Genomic DNA, 23,790 nt, shown 5'->3' with positions numbered 1-23,790 from the left:
GTCACATCCCCCGGCGTCAGCTTCCCGCACTGACTGTCAGCGCCGGCCGCTGTGCTCTGCTTATATTTTTATGGCTCCTTCAATGTACAGTAGATAACACAAGATCCAATATACACAATAGGGGATGTCACAGCTCACCTCCTCCTGTACAATGACTGATAACACCTCTATATACAGTAGGTAACACAGGATCCACCATTCACAATATGTAATGTCACAGCTCACCTCCTCCTCCTGTGCAATGACTGATAACACCTCTATATACAGTAGGTAACACAGGATCCACCATTCACAATAGGTGATGTCACAGCTCACCTCCTCCTGTACAATGACTGATAACACCTCTATATATGGTAGATAACACAGGATCCACCATTCACAATAGGTGATATCACAGCTCACCTCCATCCTCTTGTACAATGACTGATAACACCTCTATATACAGTAGGTAACACAGGATCCACCATTCACAATAGGTGATGTCACAGCTCACCTCCTCCTGTACAATGACTGATAACACCTCTATATATGGTAGATAACACAGGATCCACCATTCACAATAGGTGATATCACAGCTCACCTCCATCCTCCTGTACAATGACTGATAACACCTCTATATACAGTAAATAACACAGGATCCATCATTCACAATAGATGATGTCACAGCTCACCTCTTCCTCCTGTACAATGACTGATAACACCTCTATATACAGTAGATAACACAGGATCCACCATTCACAATAGGTGATGTCACAGCACACCTCCTCCTCCTCCTGTACAATGACTGATAACACCTGTATATACAGTAGATAACACAGCATCCACAATTCACAATAGATGATGTCACAGCTCACCTCCTCCTCCTCTACAATGACTGATAACACCTCTATATACAGTAGATAACGCAGAATCCAGCAGTCACAATAGGTGATGTCACAGCTCACCTTCTCCTCCTGTACAATGACTGATAACACCTCTATATACAGTAGATAACACAGGATCCACCATTCACAATAGGTGATGTCACAGCTCACCTCCTCCTCCTGTATAATGACTGATAACACCTCTATATACAGTAGGTAACACAGGATCCACCATTCACAATAGTTGATGTCGCAGCTCACCTCCTCCTGTACAATGACTAATAACACCTCTATATACAGTAGATAACACAGGATCCACCATTCACAATAGGTGATGTCACAGCTCACCTCCTCCTCCTGTACAATGACTGATAACACCTCTATATACAGTAGATAACACAGGATCCACCATTCACAATAGATGATGTCACAGCTCTCCTCCCCCTCCTGTACAATGACTGATAACACCTCTGTATACAGTAGATAACACAGGATCCACCATTCACAATAGGTGATGTCACAGCTCACCTCCTCCTCCTGTACAATGACTGATAACACCTCTATATACAGTAGATAACACAGCACCCACCATTCACAGCAGGTGATGTCACAGCTCACCTCCTCCTCCTGTACAATGACTGATAACACCTCTATATACAGTAGATAACACAGGATCCACCATTCACAATATAAGCCTTAAATAAAGCCTATTGACCGGTATGATTTTTTTTACACAGATCATGACAAACCCCCTCTCAAACAATAGCTCATTTTCTAATGATACATAGCCTTATTCATCCTTCTTCATTCAATTTCAGTTGTGCTACAATACCAGATGCGACCAATCGACAGATGGGGTGCTGTGTTTGAAAGAGAATAGAAATGTTCTTCTACTCCTGCACATCCCCTTTAATTCCTCTGCTTCTGCAGCACAAACTGTGATTGGCTATAGGGGCGGTGATTGGCTGCAGTGCTTGTGACCCAGTGCAGTGTGTCAATGCTGACATCCTAGTGATTGCTCAGGAGGACTGAAGCTCAGTCAGGAATTTAAAAGGGAAAAAATAGGTGGATATTTTATTTTGAGAGATTCCTTTTAAAACTTGAAAAACTGCACTGATTCATTATTTATTTCATTTTTTGCAAATGCTGATAAAAGATATCACTGAAAAAGGGAATAGGGTGAAAAGTCAAGTAGGAGTATGGACTAAGCGTTGGTGTTACCATTCCCTTTGTAAAAGAGGCGAGTCCTTGCACAGCCTGACAATGGCAACTCTGATTGGACAATGCCAGACTGTGAAGAGACACGCCTCCAACTGGTAACACCCAGTTGTCAATTTATTAATGCATTTCTTGGAAGAATATCAGAAGAATGGTACAACAAGGAGATGTAAGAAAAGATGCTCCAGAATTATTTCATGAATAATACAAGTATTTGCTAAAACAGACACATCAGGAGGGAGAGCAGATCCTGATGTGATGTCATGAAAATATTTATCCTCTATCTACAGTATTGTAAGAATTGTGTGATGAGGAAGGCACCACTGGGAAACCAGCAAGCCCTAGAATAGCTGGTGCTGCTCCATTCAAAGACTATGGAAGTGACACACATAGCCAAGTGTCAATATGTTGTGGTTCCTGGCCAGCAAGAATTAAAGGGATTTTCCCAAGAACAAAAGTTCATTTTAATCAATAGATCTTGGAATAATAATAAGTTCTACAATTGGATTTGATTAAATAAAATGTTCCTGTGCTGAGATAATCCTATAAATGTGCCCCTGCTGTGTACTGTATAATGGTCGTGTGTCTGACCATACAGGAACATGCTCGGATCATACCACAGCTCCAGAGCAGGGGGGAGAAAAAAGTATACAGACATTACAGCACGGGATCGCAAATGATTCTTTCTTTGATGTAAAATATTGTTTAAAAACACTCAGGGAAATGATTTATCTCATGAAAAGCATCAGCTGTGATCCCCAAGCTGTAATGTCTGTATACTCTTTTGCTTACTCCCCTGCTCAGGAGATGTGGTATGACCAGACCATGTTCCTGCACAGTCAGACACGGCCATTACACAGTACATTGCAGGGACACATTTATGTTGCGGAAAGGCCGGGCTCACAATCGCAGTTATAGGTGTCCTGACTCTGGACATGATGGTTCCGCCTCCATCCTGGTCAGGTCAGGGTTAATTTTAGTCAGGGGACAACCCGGGTCATACACAGCAAAGCACACAAGCACAGAGGCACAACGTATACAGACAAGTAACCTGGGTCAGCAACCACAAACCGAGTATACGGAAGTATCACTGTCACCAAATTTAGGAACTGCCAGGAACTGCCAACACTAAATAGCCGCCCCAGAACCAAGGAGAGGCGAACTAAAATTAACCCTGACATGACCAGGATGGAGGCAGAACCATCCTGTCCAGAGTCATGACAATAGGTGCTGTATGGAGCTATGCTCGTGACTCTGTGTGGCCGGTCATGTTCTTCCACCAAACTCCCATAATCATGTCTTGTGCGGAAGCATTAAGATTTCCTTTCACTGGAACAAAGGGCCTGAGGCCGATCACTGAAACACCCCCCCATAGCATTATTTCTCCTGCACAGGGGGCACAATCCAGTCAGGCGGGCAACAACCTCGTGGAATCACCAAACCCAGACTCCTCCTTCAGACTCAGATAGAGAATCATGATCCGTCACTGCACAGAACACTTCTCCTCCAGAGTCCAGTGGTGGCGGCTTAACACCACTCCATCCAACGGCTGCATGAAGCTGCTCAGCCATGAAGCTCATAGCGGCGGGGGCGCAGTGTTTGTGCTGATACCAGAGGAGGTCTGGACTCTGCAGTTATGGAGTCAGCAGAGCGGTGGTGACTTTTCTGCCCTCTGCTCCTCTGCACTCGGCCCCCCGCTCTGTAACGTTACAAGGTCTCCACTTCATGGCTGAGTTACTGCAGTTACTTCCACTTCTCAATTATATGACTCACAGGTTATGGGGGAAAATTTAAGTGGAAGAAATATCATGATCGGACTTGTTACCCTGGTGGCTCCTATTACAGAACCGCACTGGTATCAGTGAGCTCTGCCCCACCGGCGCGTTTGATCACACGTTAGTGAAGGCAGATAGCATAGTGGGGGGCCATAGGTTGTACACCAGGGGTGAGGTGGCCGGATGTTATACACAGGGATTGAGGAGGCCAGATTTTATATACCGGGGAGCGAGAAGGCCGGCTGTTATACACCTGGAGGGAAGAGGCTGGATGTTATACACCAGGGATGAGGAGGCCGGATGTTATACACCAGGGATGAGGAGGCCGGATGTTATACACCGGGGGTGAGGAGGCCGGATGTTATACACCAGGGATGAGGAGGCCGGATGTTATACACCGGGGGTGAGGAGGCCGGATGTTATACACCGGGGGTGAGGAGGCCGGCTGTTATACACCGGGGGTGAGGAGGCCGGATGTTATACACCGGGGGTGAGGAGGCCGGCTGTTATACACCGGGGGTGAGGAGGCCGGATGTTATACACCAGGGATGAGGAGGCCGGATGTTATACAACGGGGGTGAGGAGGCTGGATGTTATACACCGGGGGTGAGGAGGCCGGATGTTATACACCAGGGATGAGGAGGCCGGATGTTATACACCGGGGGTGAGGAGGCCGGATGTTATACACCGGGGGTGAGGAGGCCGGCTGTTATACACCGGGGGTGAGGAGGCCGGATCTTATACACCGGGGGTGAGGAGGCCGGCTGTTATACACCGGGGGTGAGGAGGCCGGATGTTATACACCAGGGATGAGGAGGCTGGATGTTATACAACGGGGGTGAGGAGGCTGGATGTTATACACCGGGGGTGAGGAGGCCGGCTGTTATACACCTGGAGGGAAGAGGCTGGATGTTATACACCAGGGATGAGGAGGCCGGATGTTATACAACGGGGGTGAGGAGGCTGGATGTTATACACCGGGGGTGAGGAGGCCGGCTGTTATACACCTGGAGGGAAGAGGCTGGATGTTATACACCAGGGGTGAGGAGGCCGGATGTTATACACCGGGGGTGAGGAGGCCGGATGTTATACACCAGGAATGAGGAGGCCGGATGTTATACACTGGGGGTGAGGAGGCCGGATGTTATACAATGGGGGTGAGGAGGCCGGATGTTATACACCGGGGTGAGGAGGCCGGATGTTATATACTGGGGCGAGGAGGCCGGATGTTATACACTGGGGGTGAGGAGGCCGTATGTTATACACCGGGGGCGAGGATGCCAGATGTTATACACCAGGGGCGAGGAGGCTGGATGTTATACACCGGGGCGAGGAGGCTGGATGTTATACACCGGGGGTGAGAAGGCCAGATGTTATACACTGGGGGCGAGGAGGCCGGATGTTATACACCGGGGAGAGGAGGCTGGATGTTATACACTGGGGGTGAGGAGGCCGGATGTTATACATTGAGGGCGAGGAGGCTGGATGTTATACACCGGTGGTGAGGAGGCCTGATGTTATACACCGGTGGTGAGGAGGCTGGATGTTATACACTGGGGGCGAGGAGGCCGGATGTTATACACCGGTGGTGAGGAGGCTGGATGTTATACACCGGTGGTGAGGAGGCTGGATGTTATACACTGGGGGCGAGGAGGCCGGATGTTATACACCGGTGGTGAGGAGGCTGGATGTTATACACCGGTGGTGAGGAGGCTGGATGTTATACACTGGGGGCGAGGAGGCCGGATGTTATACTCCGGTGGTGAGGAGGCTGGATGTTATACACTGGGGGCGAGGAGGCCGGATGTTATACTCCGGTGGTGAGGAGGCTGGATGTTATACACTGGGGGTGAGGAGGCCAGATGTTATACACCTAGGGCGAAGAGGCTGGATGTTATACACCAGGGGTGAGGAGACCGGATGTTATACACTGGGGGCGAGGAGGCCGGATGTCATACACTGGGGGCGAGGAGGCCGGTTGTTATACGCCAGGGGTGAGTAGGCCAAATGTTATACACTGGGGAACGAGCGGACAGATGCTATACACCGGGGGTGAGGGCCGTATGTTATACACTGGGGAGCGAGGGGCCGGAGTTTGTACACTGGGGAGTGAGGTGCTGGGGGTTATACACTGGGTGGAAAGGCTGGAGGCTATACACTGGGGCGCGAGGGGCTGGAGGTTATACACTGGGGAGCGAGGGGCCGGAGGTTATCCACTGGAGGGCGAGAGGCCGGAAGTTACATACAGTGCGGAGGGCACAGATGTTATACACCAGGTGCGAGGGGCCGGAGGTTATACACTGGGGGTGAGGGGCTGGAGGTTATACACTGGGGGGAGGGCCGAGATGTTATACACTGGGGAGCGAGGGGCCGGAGGTTATACACTGGGGGTGAGGGGCTGGAGGTTATACACTGGGGGGAGGGCCGAGATGTTATACACTGGGGAGCGAGGGGCCGGAGGTTATACACTGGGGGTGAGGGGCTGGAGGTTATACACTGGGGGGAGGGCCGAGATGTTATACACTGGGGAGCGAGGGGCCGGAGGTTATACACTGGGGGTGAGGGGCTGGAGGTTATACACTGGGGGGAGGGCCGAGATGTTATACACTGGGGAGCGAGGGGCCGGAGGTTATACACTGGGGGTGAGGGGCTGGAGGTTATACACTGGGGGGAGGGCCGAGATGTTATACACTGGGGGCGAGGGGCTGGAGGTTACACAGGGGGGAGGGTCGAGATGTTATACACTGTGGAGCGAGGGGCCGGAGGTTATATACTGGGAGAAATTGCACCGAAGGAAACCCTGCATTAAATAATAAATACACGTGGCCGTTTACTTTCCTCCATATTGTGTATATCTGTGTGACGTTGTCTTCGCTGGACCTGTTGCCATATATATTACATATCTGTTCCCATGTGGTAATTCAGCTCTGGGATCATAGAAGATGAGTATTGTAGAGAAAATAACAATATGATTTCGTATTAGTCATAATCTAACAGCAGAATTAAAATGAAGAAGTGTTTAAGTCTTGAGCAGTCGCCCCCTCAGCAATCACTTCTTCCAGCAATCAAACAATCCATGTGCTGTGCCAGATTTTTATGTAAAGAGTATAAATCCCATATTAGCTTCGCAAAGCTAAGTAAAAGGTAGCTGCGCAGAACGCCGCCATAGTCCTTCCTTATTCAATAGGCCAGGTTATTAAGGCAGCTGTCTGCCCGCATTATATGGGCGCTCTGTGGGGGAGTGACCATAGGTTGTAGGCAGGGGCGGACATATCATTGGTGCAGCCTGTACCACCGGAGAGGGTCCCAGGAAATAAAAGGGCCATCACCACCTCTATAACAGGCGGAATTGTGCATTATGATGGTCTATTGGCTGCAAGGGCCCATACTGTATATGTTCTTGCACACTGGACCTTTTCTGTTTGTGTCCACCAGTGGTGTTCGGCACTTTCTTATTTTCTTACAAGGCCATATAGTTTCTGGGCACTATTGGTTAAATGATAAGGAAGCACCATGGAGATAAGTTATTGCATAAGGCATGTTTTATATAAAAAAAAAAATATTTGCTTATATAGGAAGTGGAGTCCTCAGCATTCCGCAGCATATGTTTTTACCTGTGTGACTTGTTGATGTAATTTTCTTAACATTACAGCCAAAAGAAACAGAAATATAAACCACATAATACCGCCAAAAAGTGCAAAAACGTAATACCATTATACCAGTGTAGAGTGACAATAGAATCCTGCCTTATGCAACCTACATAATGCTATAATATAGTGTAAAAAAGTGTAAAAAATAATACCATAAAGCTTATTTATAGTGACATACTGTATACCACCCAGAGTCCAAATAATGCCATAATACTTATACAATGTATTCCTGCTGTGTATAGCCCAAAAAATACCAATAAATAGTGTCCATATACGATATTGCCATAATACTTTCATAATACGTGCATATAGTGACAATATAACTGTGCCATATATTTTCCACGTAATGCCACCAAGTAGAGCCCAAGTAATGCCATAATACATGTGTATAGTGACAATGTACAGAAATTCTGCCATATACAGCCCACATAATACTACCAAATTGTGACCAAATAATACCTTAATTCTTGTGTACAGTGATGTCAACGTGTTATATACCGCCCACATAGTGTCCAAAAATGCCATATTATAACAATATAATCCTACAATATACAGCTTATATATAACCATCAACTAGTGTCCAAATAATACTATAATATAAACCTGTCATATATAGCCCACATAATGCAGCTAAAGGGTGTTCAAACAATACCATAATAATTGTGTATATTGTCAGTTTAACATAAACTCTTTACATAATGCTGCCAAATAGTGTCCAATAATGCCATAGTACTTCCATATAGTGACAAAATAATCTCGAAATGTGAACAGTCAATATAACACCAAATAGTGTTCAAAAATACCGCACTACTTGTGTATAGTAACAATATAACCCTGCCATATACCGCACACATAATACCACCAAATAGTGCCCAATTAAGGTGCGGTAGTCAGACCTCCTTTAAGATACTACATAAAACTGCCATATAGTTACCACATAATTCAAAAAATGCATTACCCATTCTGGGTTATTTTGATCTAGAGTTCCTGATGGAATAGGGTTGGGAGAGCCCCAGAAAACAGGAGCCCTAGGTGACTGCACAGTTTGGCACTCCCTATAACCAATATCGGCACTGTCCATCCAACTCATGACATGTTTAAAATAAGAATGGAAACTAAATAAATAGTTATTATCCAGTCATTTCTTTCTAGTCTTCCCCTTTTATTTCCAGCCTCCGACATGTCCGGCTTTGGATTCTGCGGCTTCTCCAAGAGAAAAAAAAAAAAGACTGACATGTTTTCATTACAACTGTTACATTTCCAAAACCTTCTTTGGAGTAATCCTCTGCCAGGAGGTTGTAAAATACTGTATTTAATATGGAAACCTCCACCGGCCATAAAATCAACCGCAGCCAATACTGACTTACAGATAATTTAGCAGAATGGATTGCTTTTCCTATAATATGCAAAGCTCCCCCTTTAGTATAGATAGCGCTGGTGATTTACAACCTCTGTAATAAAATACCGCTGCTGGAATAATTGATTAAATCTTACCAGATTGTTAAAACTTTACGTATCTCTTGTAATAACGTGATTATTGGAGCCTAGATGTGGTGTAATACAAGGGTCTGGATGATGTTATTCAGATAAGTCATCAGATGCTACAAACAGAATCCTTAATGAGGCCACAGCGGAATTTTTTTATATCCTGAGATCACCCCTCCTATCGATGTGATATAACAGATTACGTTATGATAAATTATTAACTGATCATGTCGCTGCACATATTTATTTGGGTCAATAAATTATATCACTCTCTCTCTTAACTTTTTTTTCTAATTTCTGAAAATGTATTTAACCCTTAATGATACCTGATATATAGAAGAAAGTAAATATATTGGACTAGATGGTGGCCCGATTCTAACGCATCGGGTATTGTAGAATATCTATGTATGTATGTATGTCGCGCTGTGAGTTGGGGTTAAATTCCGCGCCAATATCGCTGATTGGTCGAGCCCGGCTGGCCGATCAGCGAAGCGTGGTTCAAATCTGGTGCCAATTTGCGGCCAGGCTGCACCTGTGGCTGATTGGTCGCGGGCGGCCGGGCACGACCAATGACCGAAGCGGTGTTTAAATACCACGCCAATATCGCTGATTGGTCGCGGCCGGCCGTAAGCTACCAATCACTGAAGCGGTGTTTAAATCCCGCGCCAATATTGCTGATTGGTCGCGGCTGGCCGAGCACGACCAATGACCGAAGCAGTGTTTAAATACAGCGCTAATATCGCTGATTGGTCGCGGCTGGCCGTGAGCTACCAATCACTGAAGCGGTGTTTAAATCCCGTGCCAATATCGCTGATTGGTCGAAGCCGGGCGCGACCAATCAGCGAAGCGTGGTTTAAATCCCGCGTCAATTTGCGGCTGGACTGCGTCTGTCGCTGATTGGTCGCAGAATGTCGGGGGTTCGGGGAGCTGGATGTCGGGGGTTCGGGGTGCAGGATATAGTACAGCCACGCAGTATATAACACAGCCACATAGTATATAGCACAGCTACGTAGTATGTAGTATATAGCACAGCCACGAGGTATATAGCACAGCCACATAGTATATAGCAGCCACATAGTATATAGCACAGCCACGTAGTATATAACAGAGCCACGTAGTATATAGCACAGTCACAAAGTATATAGCACAGCCACGTAGTATATAGCAGCCACATAGTATGTAGCAGCCACATAGTATATAGCAGCCACATAGTATATAGCACAGCCACGTGGTATATAGCAGCCATGTAGTATATAGAAGCCCCGTAGTATATAGGAGCCACGTAGTATATAGGAGCCATGCAGTATATAACACAGCCACGTAGTACATAACACAGCCCACGTAATGTATAGCACAGGCCACGCAGTATATAGCACAGGCCACGCAGTATGTAACACAACCCACGCAGTATATAACACAGCCCACGTAATACATAGCACAGCCCATGCAGTGTATAACACAGCCCATGCAGTATAAAACACAGCTCACGCAGTATAAAACACAGCCCACGCAGTATAAAACACAGCCCACGCAGTATATTACACAGCACACGCAGTATATAACACAGCCCACGCAATATATAACACAGCCCACGTAATATATAGCACAGCCCATGCAGTATATAACACAGGCCACACAATATATAACACAGCCACGCAGTATATAACACAGCCCACGCAGTATATAACACAGGGCACGCAGTATTTAACACAGTCACGCAGTATATAACACAGCCCACGCAGTATATAACACAGGGCACACAGTATATAACACAGCCCATGCAGTATATAACACAGGCCACGCAGTATATAACAGTGGCCATGCAGTATATAACAGTGGCCACGCAGTATATAACACAGCCCACGCAGTATATAAGACTGCACACGTAGTATATAACACTGCCCACGTAGTATATAGCAGTCACGCAGTATATAACACAGCCCACGTAATATATAGCACAGCCCACGCAGTATATAACACAGCCCATGCTGTATATATGTTTTTTGTTTTTATTATTTTTAATATTAGATTTTTTACTATTGATGCTGCATAGGCAGCATCAATAGTAAAAAGTTGGTCACACAGGGTTAATAGCAGCGTTAACGGAGTGCATTACACCGTGGCATAATGCGGTCCAGGTGAGTATAATCTAACCTCTTTTTCTCATCTTTTAGGATACATCGGGGGCTTATCTACAGCATTACAGAATGCTGTAGATAAGCCCCTGATGCTGGTGGGCATAGCTCACCTTTGATTTTTGGGGTGACAGGTTCCCTTTAATTTATACACTGTGCTATGATTAGTATTGGCGCCTCAACATCGGTGCTTAACTGATACACTGTGCTATGAGATTAGAGTTGGGGCTCCATAGGAGATGCTTAACTGATACTCTGCTATGATTAGTGTGAGGGCCTCATGGGATGTGCTTAATTGATACACTGTGCTATGATTACTGTTGGGGTTTCATGGGCTGTGCTTAATTGATACACTGTGCTATGATTAGTGTTGGGGCCTCATGGTCAGTGCTTAACTGATACACTGTGCTATGATTAGTATTGGGGTCTCATGGGCTGTGCTTAATTGATACACTGTACTATGATTAGTGTTGGGGCCTCATGGTCGGTGCTTAACTGATACACTGGGCTATGATTAGTATTGGGGCCTCATGGTCAGTGCTTAACTGATACACTGTGCTATGAGATTAGAGTTGGGGCCTCATAAGATGTGCTTAACTTTTACACTGCTATGATTAGTGAGGGGGCCTCATGGGATGTGCTTAACTGATACACGGCTATGATTAGTGAGGGGGCCTCATGGGAAGTGCTTAACTGATATATTGTGCTATGATTAGTATTGGGGCCTCATGGTCGATGCTTAACTGATACACTGTGCTATGATTAGTGTAGGGGCCTTATGAGAGGTGACTAACTGATATATTGTGCAATATTTAGCGTGAGGGCCTCATGGGTGATGCATTCTAGCAGATACCAAGTTTGTATACTTAGAGTCATATCTTATGGATGATGATTAAAAGATACACTGTGTTATGCTAATGCTGAGCCTCAAAGCCAGTGCGAGCTAATACTCTGTTATATTTAATGTGGGGCCTCATGAGTAGCACTTAACTGTTACACTGTGTTAGGCCTAGTGTGGGGCCTCAGGGGTTGTGTAGGAATCTGTCCTTAGGATTGACCCTCCTAAGCCGTTTATATGGTCAAGTATGTCATAGAAAGTTGAATAAAATCAGACTTTGATATCTGCGTTCTGATGTCTTATTACCAATAAATTCACGTTTTTCTTAATATGTAAATTAGCCATTAAGATCTATGGACCAGTCACAGATCTCCCTGAGAATCTGCCTCCAGAGTTAATTTTAAGCGAAAGAGGGTATTACCAGTGTGAGACATGTAGATCAGGTGAGCAATCTGTCAGTCATTACATGTCTCACACTGGTAACTCCCCTTTCACTTAACATAAGCTCTGGAGGCAAATTTTCTGTGAGGTCTATGTCCGGCCCATAGATCTTAACAGCTCATTTACATGTTAACTATAATGTGGATTACTTTGGAATAAAACATCAGATCGCAGATATCAAAGTGTCATTTTCTTCAAATTTCTATGACCTATAGTCCCATATAGATGGCTTAGGAGAGTTGATCCTACTGACAGATTCCCTTTAAGTGATACACTATATTATGATTAGTGTAGGACCTCATGGGTGGTGCTTAACTGATACATTGTGTCATATTTAGTGTAGGGCATTATGGGTATTGCTTTTGAACTGATACACAGTGTTATTCTTAGGGTGGAACATTTAAAATACTGCTTAAGTAATTCACCTATTTCCAAATACCTGCCCAAATAATAATACAGTGAATCAGATTTTCCTTGAGTAATCCTTCCTGTTAGTTCTCATGACTTTGTTTAGCAAATACTTTCCCCAGGAAATAAAAATGTTGCTGCATCATTTCTTATACAAGTCTGTATTGTTCTGCTCCTCCAATATTCCTTCTGGAAATGTATAAAAAAAATTGCAATATGGTGTCACCATACCCTTGGAGAGAACATCATGGTGCTACGATAAAAGGGCACAGACTCACTCTGTGCAGTGTCCATGTGGTCTAAAATATTTTTGTTATGGATCTGTGGGAATTTTGTAGAAAATGAATCTGACCTGAATACTGTTGTTGTTATGGCCCTGTATGAACCTAGTCTATTGGGACTATTATGGTGAGGAGTAAGTACAGCCTCGCTCACACAGATTTTCATTGCTCTGCCACTTGTGCCCATGTTATGTTAAGAAGAAATGACAGTCAAGGAAAAAAAAGTTTTTGCAAAGATTGCACACATTATGAAAAGAACCAAAACGATATATTGTGTATACTGAAACTACTAATATTGGTACAAAGGTGCCAGGATCATCGGGATACTGTAAGTTCACAGCATGCAGGACAGTTGGCTATAATAAAATTCGGTGCAATATTACCTCCATTCATGTGGATGTCATTTTTTATTTGAGGACTCCAGTTTCTGTGATTCTGATCATCAATACTGAATTCGGACTAGTCACAAAAGTCTTCAATATGCAAATTGCCTCTTCAGAGAAAAAGAGGACTTAAACTCTATAGCGCCACCTGTTGGAAGTAGCGATCCTACAAGTCACAATCAACCCTTTAACGAGTCATGCAATATGACTTAGGATAAAAGCCAAATCAATATCTCAATTCGCAGACACGGTGTTTCGGGCTGTTGGCCCTCGTCAGTGCGAAGCATGAGAACTGATTTGGCTAGGTGAGAGGCTCTAGACTGGGGTCTAAGGGGTATCGTTTCTCCTTATGGAGAGTGACAAACCATCTCTGGCTTGTCAAGGTAAGGAGGCTTATTCGCCGTGCAATGCTCTTCAAGTGAGATTTCCTGGAGAAAGGGTTGGGTGATCGTTCCTGAGATGTCACAAATTTTTCAATTCAATTGCAATTGAATTTCCTTATCTTTCTCCCAAGCTAAAATGCAACTGAATGGATAGGTTTCCATGTCAGTGACCACAGAGTCTAGTTTCATATCAGACAAAATTGTCATAGTTACGAACAACATTTCAAATAGGAGTCTACAAGAGAACAGCGCATGAAGGCTCTGCCCTTGAAGAGACCATGACAAGAAGCCCCCACCAATGAAGAGAACAGCACAGGAAGGCTTCACTCATGAAGAGAACAGGACAATAAGCCTTCACCCATAAAGAGAATAGGAAAGGATGGCTTCATCTTTGAAGAGAACAGGACAGGATGGCTTCACACATGAAGAGAACAGGAAAGGGTGGCTTCACCTATGAAGAAAACAGGACAGGATGGCTTCACCCATGAAGAGAATAGGAAAGGATGGCTTCACCCATTAAAAGAACAGGACAGGAAGACTCCACCCACGAAGAGAACAGGACAGGATGGCTTCACCCATGAAGAGAATAGGAAACGATGGCTTCATCTTTGAAGAGAATAGGAAAGAATGGCTTCACCTATGAAAAGAACAGGAAAGGATGGATTCATCTATGAAGAGAACAGGACAGAATGGCTTCACCCATGAAGAGAACAGGAAAGGATGGCTTCATCTATGAAGAGAACAGGAAAGGATGGCTTCTGGCTTCATCTATGAAGAGAAAAGGACAGAATTGCTTCATCTATGAAGAGAACAGGACAGAATGGCTTCACCCATGAAGAGAACAGGACAGAATGGCTTCATCTATGAAGAGAACAGGAAAGGATGGCTTCATCTATGAAGAGAACAGGACAGAATGGCTTCATCTATGAAGAGAACAGGACAGAATGGCTTCATCTATGAAGAGAACAGGACAGAATGGCTTCATCTATGAAGAGAACAGGAAAGGATGGCTTCATCTATGAAGAGAACAGGACAGAATGGCTTCATCTATGAAGAGAACAGGAAAGGATGGCTTCATCTATGAAGAGAACAGGACAGAATGGCTTCATCTATGAAGAGAACAGGAAAGGATGGCTTCATCCATGAAGAGAACAGGACAGAATGGCTTCATCCATGAAGAGAACAGGACAGAATGGCTTCATCTATGAAGAGAACAGGACAGAATGGCTTCATCCATGAAGAGAACAAGACAGGATGGCTTCATCCATGAAAAGAACAGGAAAGGATGGCTTCATCTATGAAGAGAACAGGACATAAAGGCTTCATCCATGAAGAGAACAGGACAGGATGGCTTCATCCATGAAGAGAACAGGACAGGATGGCTCCATCCATGAAGAGAACAGGACAGAATGGCTTCATCTATGAAAAGAATAGGAAAGAATGGCTTCCTCCATGAAATAAGCAAGAAAGGATGGCTTCATCTATGTAGAGAACAGGACAGAATGGCTTCATCCATGAAGAGAACAGGACAGGATGCTTCAGCTATGAAGAGAATTTGGACAAAACACTCCACCATGAAGAGAACAGAACAGAAAGGCTGGTCAGTCCGCTAGGCCAGAAATCTTTGACCGATGGATGGGAGCTCTGAGAATCTCTTTACCTTCCAGCATTCCTGCTTCCTCTGTACCAGCAACCTCAGCAGTGCTAATCACAATAAGAGCTAAGGAAAGACATCAAGTAAGGGACTTTGTTGGCCTCCCATCCATAGGTCACAGATTACTGACCTGGGCAACGGAACAGAGTCCTTCAAGTCAATTCTCTCATCTCTACTTTAAATTTTTATTTTAAAAAAAAATGCAAGGACCCACAATGATCTAGAAAATGGGGCTCTGTAACGATGTTCGGCTCTATTTATTATTAATGGAACTACAGGAAAAAGCTGAGCCTGGCATTCAACAGTCCTATGGACAATGAATGGTGCAGAAGCTGAGCATATGAACCTCAGCTCCATTCAGTTCAGTACTGTAGAGCTACATTCTTTGATTTCAGAACCCCATCCTCTGGATTGCTGGGGTTCCCAATGGTTCCAATTTTTTCCCTATCCCGTGGATAGAGTATAACAAATTTTTGGGGGAGAATGACCCTTTTAAACATACTGTACATTGAAGACAGAGGACCATATGGAGGGTGCCATCAAATAGTACCATACAGATGTCTACCCAATGTAACGCTGGCTTTTGGTCTGTTCTAGTTGCACATCTCCTATAACTAGTCTTCTGTGGCTCCTCCATTCCATATTGATCCGAAGCAGAAACCTAGGTGTCTGCTAAACAAACATGCAATCTTGACAATCTATTAGACCAGAAACAGAGGTTTACCACAGCAACGTCCAGGAGGACCCAAATGCAAATAAACCCCTTAATGTAGCTGAACCTAGTCAGTCCTCCATCATTCCAGAGCGTCAGGAGACCTCTCCTCCTCCCTTTTATAATTAAACAAGCCATGTATATTGAAACATGGACAGACAGCAGGGCTCTCTAAAGCTTTTCTAATTGTGCTACCTCCCCGTGCAGATAACGAAAAGGGCTTATTGCTCTTAATAGCAAACTGTGTACAAGCACTTAATGATTTATTTGTGTGTTGAGCATATTAAGCACTCAGGGAATGTGCACAAATTTTACAAAACCTTGCCACCATAAAAAAAAAAAAAATAATACAAAAAAAAAATCCTCTCGGAATCCTTAAAAGTAACAACACATTTAGCGCTGACGAATCAGTATTCCGTTCTCATACCCCAAAAAAGATAAATAAATAACCGTCAGTTTTCCCATAATGCACTGCATATCAACCTTCTCTGCCACTTTGCTTCTCATTTAAGAGTACACTGGAAGGCATGGATCATCTTTCAACCATAATGTGCACGGTGAACCTTAAATAATATTAAAAATAAACACAGGAGAAGGGCTAAGTGTAGCTAGATCAACTCTAATTGGAAATTTAAGGGTAGCCTGAACCTTGGGAGAAATCAGATGTGACAGAAAGGGTTAAATATTCCGTTTTATGGTGGATTCTAGAACAGAAGTGAAGATAATCAAGCCGGTTGCAAGATGTCAACTGAATGTCCTTCTTGCAATCAAATTATCTTGACCCTTCCAACCCAAGTCTTTTGTGGATGTGATATGTGCTATGTAATACAAAGCTCTTGGGGCAATAATAACATATCATAGATAGTCCATAACCCAGTATATATTCTATAGGATTGGATTCTGTCAATTTCTGGGAACTGGAAACATTTGTCAATTAATTTGAATATTTTTTCCTTAATTTTGTTTTTTTTAATGATTTTACAGTCTATTGTAAAATGAAATTACCGTAGTAATGTAATAACGGTTATATAAATGGGGGGCTGTGACATCTAAGGATCATTTCAATATGTATTATTTTAGATTGCTAAACGGTACTTTTTGGGGTTTTTATTAAAAAAAGATTTACTGATTTATATACTCTATGTGCCTAGAGAAACATGTAAGCAATCCGAAAGGATCCAGTCTGGCAATTTTCTGGCATTTGGTTAATATTTTATTTTGCTTGCATTTTTTTTCAAGGATTTTAAAAAGGGGTTAGGGACTTCAACTTTGATGACTTAGGTCCGAAGTCAATCAGCAAAATAAAGGAGTATAAGCAGCAAAACCAGACAAGGCTGCCGGGGTCAAATTCCCAAAACTCAAACATTTACAATGTTTCCTAATGATAATAATAGTTTTTTGATTCTTGGATCTCCTTTTAATTTTTATCTATCCAAAATCTAGCAATAAACATCAATAAAAACAAGACAACAAAGATTATTAAGGACCGAGCTACATGACACTTGCCATTACCAGTAACACAGATTTAACAAGCCTAAACATTCTGGGTTAATTAAATCAGACAACATGGCCCTATTGGGTGACATATTGTATATTGTGGAGCCACTAGTCCAATACCAGAGTAAGACATACTCCAAAAGCCAGATAGGCAATCCACCAAGAAAGTTGCTACCGGAGCCTCACGTTGTAATTTATTGGTCTATGAAGGTTCTTACTGATAGGTAATCAAGTGCGTCAATCCAGCTGTCTTCTAAAGGCTACAAAATTTTGCCCATCCCTACCTTAGGCTAGGTACATATTTTCATTGAAAGCTTTACTAAGAGCCTCCTTCATAGATCTCATCAAAAAAGAAGCTTGACACCACAGTGGGTTCGCTCTTAGAGAGGTTAATTGGGTGCCATTGGTGTCTATCAATATGACTAATTTTGCACTGCTTGTCTCTCGATTCATGCTGACCAAACGGTGGGTAGCATGAATCTGGGCCTGGCTGATTGCAGCCAGGTACATTTTTCCCTGATACGCAAGGAAAATATCGCTTGAAGAGCCATACAGAGGAATGGGGTTAGTCCAATTCTGCTCCCGATTAGCTTTCCCTGTGCAGCTCTACGTGAATGACAGGTCTCTCCCAAGGGAGTCCTACATAGAGAGAGCCCTATCAATCACTTGGAGCACTGTGGGATAAAGCCGCTGGGGATGGTTCTGGACAAGGCTTGTCTCTGTCTATAATCTCTGGTCAGAAAACTATGGTTTCTTTGAAACATCGGAACATTTTGTTGAAAAATATACCTGGCTGCAATTCTGCCACCAGGGTCTCATTCATGCTGCCCATGGTTTAGGAAGCATAAATCAGGTTCCCATTAATTTATTTTTTTCCTTCCCAATGTGTTTCCATTTATAATTATGTAGATGGGTGAAACTACAATGTTTTGGCAGACAAAGGTAGGGTGAACCATGTCAGGAAATGGTGAAAAGTTATTGTATATTTTGAAGATGGTTTTAAGATGTTGGTTGAACTTGCTGCTATTAGTGGGCTCAGCCGACAGTGTAATGTGTATTGGGGGTGTCTCAACACCAGAATCCAGCATGTTCAATTTTGGACGGCTGATCATTTAATTTTTCCAGTGAAATAAGCCGTCCCCAGAGGAGTCTGGCTGCGGTTCTCTTGTCGGCAGAGTGAGTGTATGGAGAAGTCAGAAGAGATGACTACCGGTCGAACGATCAACCGAACTATTTTTGGGTCAACAACTACCTTCTGGGTTGTGGGACTCATTAGACAGGCTTACCATGACCCCAACAAGGACACACTTCAGAGTCCAAATTACAGTCATAATAATAGGACCTCTGTGATTCTACAGAACTAAATTTTGACCAGGATAATGTTCTATGGTCATCTACGTTTTGTTTACCAAACCGTAAAGATCTCAGATATTTCAGCTGAAGTACGGCACCTTCAAACCAGCCCTCGGCTTTACTTAGATGGCCATATTATGGTCACAAATCCTGGCCAGACTACAGAAATAATGAACCAAACTCACTGCATTACACAGTTCCATGATGCTGTTAGTTTGGATCATTTGACTCGCCATAGGCCCCCGGGCCGCAGCCCCCTGAAGCTGACCTCATGCTGCTGTTTACAGCTTGCAACACTCATTGTGAATTAGCAGTTTCCTGAACCTAATACTAAACAGAAATGATCAGAATTGACAAAATAGATTGTGGTAAAGATAAATGAGAGAGATGGCACAGCAAATCGATACTGTTGTAGCCCGGCCATGCGAAATGCGGCCAACAAAGGAGACTCCAGGTGATCATTATGGCAGAAAGTTACAGGGGAAAATATATTTGTTGGTCTAAACAGTGATGAATGAAAATGAGCAGCCGGCTTAGTCTTTAGATTAGGAAGAAAAGCAACCAGGAGATTTCTTAAAAGTAGCACACGGCATTAACCCCTAAGGTGTTGATAAATCAGGATATCTCGTTACCATGACAGCTCCATAATAAACCGACTGTAAAAGCATTTGCCTTGGAAATTTTAATCCTGCAATTTTGGAGTGCAAGTAAAGGTCAGCTAGAAATGGCTTCTCGATAACTTGTGTAACAAGGCTATCTTTTGCCACGTACCATCTACACTCCACAGAAAGCAAATTGATTAAACTGTCACGGTATGTTGGTGTGGACATTAGAAATAATAAGGAACTCATTTACTAACAATGAGAAATAAATCTTTAACACATGCACAATAAATACAATTATAAAAAGCTGGCCTTTTGGAGCAGCAGACTGGTACTGTGCACCCCGCAGTAAGCCCTAAACAAGTCAACAACCCAACCAGACCAGAGTTCATATTTATCTAGGAAAAGTGAGTATCACATTTACATTGTGTAAAATATTAGATTTAGGTTGTATTTTCCCTAAATAAAAGATTTAATTGCAAGTGTGAAAACCATACTAACAGACTGTGATTACAAGCCACTTATCCATGTTTTACTCAACCTATGTGACAATCAACCCAATGGTGGTCATGGTCATTTCTATAGACATGACCTTGTAAACTCCTTCTAACCTCATGGTGGACATAGGACAGACAGTTATGTCAATATTGGCGTCTGATTATTTCTTCTTCACATTCTAGTCAAACAATGCAGTTATGGATACTTACTTTGAGCAATTTGCATCGGATTTGAGCAGAGACCATATGGCTGTTTCGTAGGTTGCCCACTCTGAACATCAGGGTGAGTTTTCCATCTCTCATGGAAATGACCGCATGTTCACTAAACATTAAAGTTTCGGCTCTCTTTTTGGGTTGAGACATCTTTATGAACATGCAACCTATCAAAAAGGCATCGACGATGGATCCTAAGATAGACTGGAAAAGAAAGAGGATAATTCCTTCCGGGCACTTGTCAGTAATGTACCTGAATCCGTAACCAATGGTGGCCTCGGTCTCGATGAAGAAGAGAAAGGCCGATGGAAAGTTGTAGACATTAGCCACACATGGCGTATAGTTATCGTCATGTGCTCTATTGAGATCCCCTCTCATGTAGGCGATGACCCACCACATGGATGCCATAAAGAGCCACGCTACTGTGTAAGTCAGTATAAAAATAAACAGATTCCAACGCCATTTAAGGTCCACCAGGGTGGTAAAGAGGTCAGAGAGGTATCTGCTGGTCTCACTCCCCAGGTTGCCATGCTGGACGTTACATCGGCCGTTCTTTTCTACGAACCTCTGTCTTTTCTTTTTGGGAGCAGCTTGATTAAATCCAGAACCACTCGATGAAGTGGTCACTACCTGATAATCGTCCCCAAATTTCTTTCGGAGTGCAGACATAATATGAAAAAAGCAACAACAGCCAGATTCAATGGATGTGCAAAAATCGGTCACTACCTTCTTTAGTTCCTTTTCCGGTTTCCCTTTTTTTTAATTTATTTTTTTCTTCTTTTCCTTAACAGCTTTGATTTCTATCGCTGGGAAAGTATATGTCCCTAAGCTCAGTTACAAGCCACATAATCCGTGAACGTCCTTTGAGATTTCCTATGGAGCAAGATCTAACACTGATTTACTGTATCAATTTCTTTCTTCCTAAAGACAATACGAATGATCTCATTATCTCATCCCCAGATCCCGATCCCTTTTGGCTTTGGTTCTGCAGCAAAGCATCTCCTGCAGGGTTGACGTTGCCTAGAAGTTGGCATGCAGAAGAAGGAAGAAAAATAAAAAAAATAATAATAAAAAAAAATAAAATGATGAAGTGACCGGATTGTTTCTTCTCTCCGATCAGGTGCAAGGAAGGAAGCTTCTCCAGGAAAGTAACACTGAACAAAACGCACAGGAGTTCAAGCAGAGGTCCAGCCTGGCAATCTCAGAGGCAATGTCCCCCCTCCCCCAAAACTGAAGATCAGCAGAGCAGAACTGTTCTTGCTTGCAATAATCTGAGGATAGAGCAGTGAGGTTGCCTTCTTGCAGCAACCTACTCTCTTAGCTCCCTGGGACCATAGCACTAATGATGGTCGGGGTCTGCCTTTGGCTTCATGTCCTTTTGTAGGATCCTGGTGAAGATGCTTATGGCATGAATGGAACTGAGATCAGGATGAAATAGTGTCTGTCCTTTTTCTTTTTGGGGGAGGTGATAGGATCATCATGATTGTGGTGAGTGTGTGTTAGGGAGAATGGAGATAGTGTTGGTGTATGTGAGTGTATGTGTGTGTGATCAGCTGCAGGGATCTGTGGCTCCTCCTGTTCTTCTCTCCTCTCCACTCCCCATATATATACACTGAGCTTCCAGACTGCAGTGCCCAGCACACAATAGGGATGTCTACATGCAATGCCTGATGAGCGCTGCTTGCTATGCATGTATGCATGATGCCGGCTGTGATCATCACATGCACTGGAGCATGATGCAAGCATGCACACACTGTATATAGACCGTATAGGGGAAGTCAGCGCTGTAACACTGTGTGCTTGCAGCAAATGGAAGTTTGAGCATTGCCCCCCTATATTGTGTGTTGTTACTCTTCTGGAGCTGCCATTCAGAGAGCATGGAGTGGGAGTGCTGGGAAAATGAAGAGATGTTTAACTGTGCAAGTGCCAGTCTGGAGGAAGCTGTCACAGCTGTCACCATCAAGGCACAAGGATGAGTAGTGAGAGTTGCATATGTCTTTGTGTGTCTGCGAGAGAGCAACCCTAAATGGCTAATAAATATTTCATCTTGTCGCAAATTATTAGTTATGTATGTTACTGGGACAGTGGGGTAACAAGGTAAAGAACATCATAAGTTCCGACTCTGAAGGACAGGATAGAGGGATAGTGACTTTTGCTGCACAGTGTAGCAATTTTTTTTGACACCACAAACCCCACCCAGTCCTTTCTGTGCACCCCATATAAAATGCTGCCCCTAATAATGCCCCTTAGTGTTATCAAAGATGCCCCTCTACGTACATCAGTGACCCACACAAAATGATGCCTCCATGCACATTATGATGTCCTCTCAGTGCCCCCAACACCATTGCTTTCCATATAGTATGATGCCTCCCACTGCTCCCCCCAGATTATGATGTTCCCTTTCATACCCCCGAGCATAATTTTACAGCCATTGCCTCCCACACAGTATGATGCCTCCCATTGCTCCCCCCCACATTATGATATCTTTTACAGCCCCCACACACAATGATACTCCTACATTGCCCCACACACTCTATTATTCCCCAGTGCACCAAACACAGTATATTGCCCCCACTGCTCTCCCTACAGAGTATGATGTCTCTTCTCCCTATATACATTTTGATACCACTAGAATCCTTAAAACAGTATGCTACCCACACCTCCACAGCGCGGCTACACAATGATGCCCCCCATGCACATTATGGTGTCCCCTCAGTACACCCGAGCACAATTGTACCACCATTGTCTCCCACACAGTATGATACCTCCCATTGCCCCCCTACCCGTGTAACACCCCAGGTAACCGGTTGTTACAGTGATATTGCCTTCCTTTCGGGGAGGATGATGTCATGCCTGGAGGCAAGGAAGATTCCCTTTAACAGGTAGTACACCTACATGCAACACATTCTGAATCCAGGCCAGAAGGGGGAGCTCTGAACCCGCATTCAGGGGAGCTTCCCCAGCTATAGATATTCTCGTCTGGAGGAAGAGTTAGTTAGTTGGTCCAGGGAGACCAGAGCAGACAGTGCAGGAGAGAGGAGTGAGAGCAGAGAGTGGGGCCATTGCATTGATAGCAAATGTCAGAGGGGAGACGCAAAGGAGAACAAAGGAGCTGGAGGGAAACTGTGATTGGGCACCCTCTAAGCTGAAGCACAGGAACCGGGCATCAGGAGCCCGAGGCTGTGTACTTCTTCATGTTCCACAGCAGAACCGGAGGGCAGAAGACTCCAAGTCGCCTGTCCGCACCCACAACTCAAGGTGCAACAATACACAGAGCCCTGGTCGTGATAGATACCCTGTAAAAAGACTCGCATTGCCCACCATACAGGTACTGTCCCAGGACAGGGGAGGACCTTGTAAGGGAGCCACAAGCTGCAATAAAGGCGCGAGAAGGAAGGCTTA

General features: G+C 44.1%; 1 protein-coding gene across 1 annotated transcript in view; it reads right to left on the bottom strand.

The window, feature by feature from the left end:
- KCNJ3 (potassium inwardly rectifying channel subfamily J member 3) overlaps window positions 1–22,037 on the bottom strand; it is a 266,397-nt gene extending 244,360 nt beyond the window's left edge. The window contains exon 1 of the mRNA XM_069732957.1: window positions 20,386–22,037. Within this exon, the coding sequence (XP_069589058.1) occupies window positions 20,386–21,057 (672 nt within the window). The 5' untranslated portion in view covers window positions 21,058–22,037. The remainder of the gene's footprint in view (window positions 1–20,385) is intronic.
- Between the last annotated feature and the right edge of the window lie 1,753 nt (window positions 22,038–23,790).

This window comes from Ranitomeya imitator, chromosome 7 (genome assembly GCF_032444005.1).
Source record: "Ranitomeya imitator isolate aRanImi1 chromosome 7, aRanImi1.pri, whole genome shotgun sequence".
NCBI lineage: Eukaryota > Metazoa > Chordata > Amphibia > Anura > Dendrobatidae > Ranitomeya > Ranitomeya imitator.
Note: the sequence above shows the minus strand (reverse complement) of the source record. Positions and strands in the feature narration are given on the sequence as shown.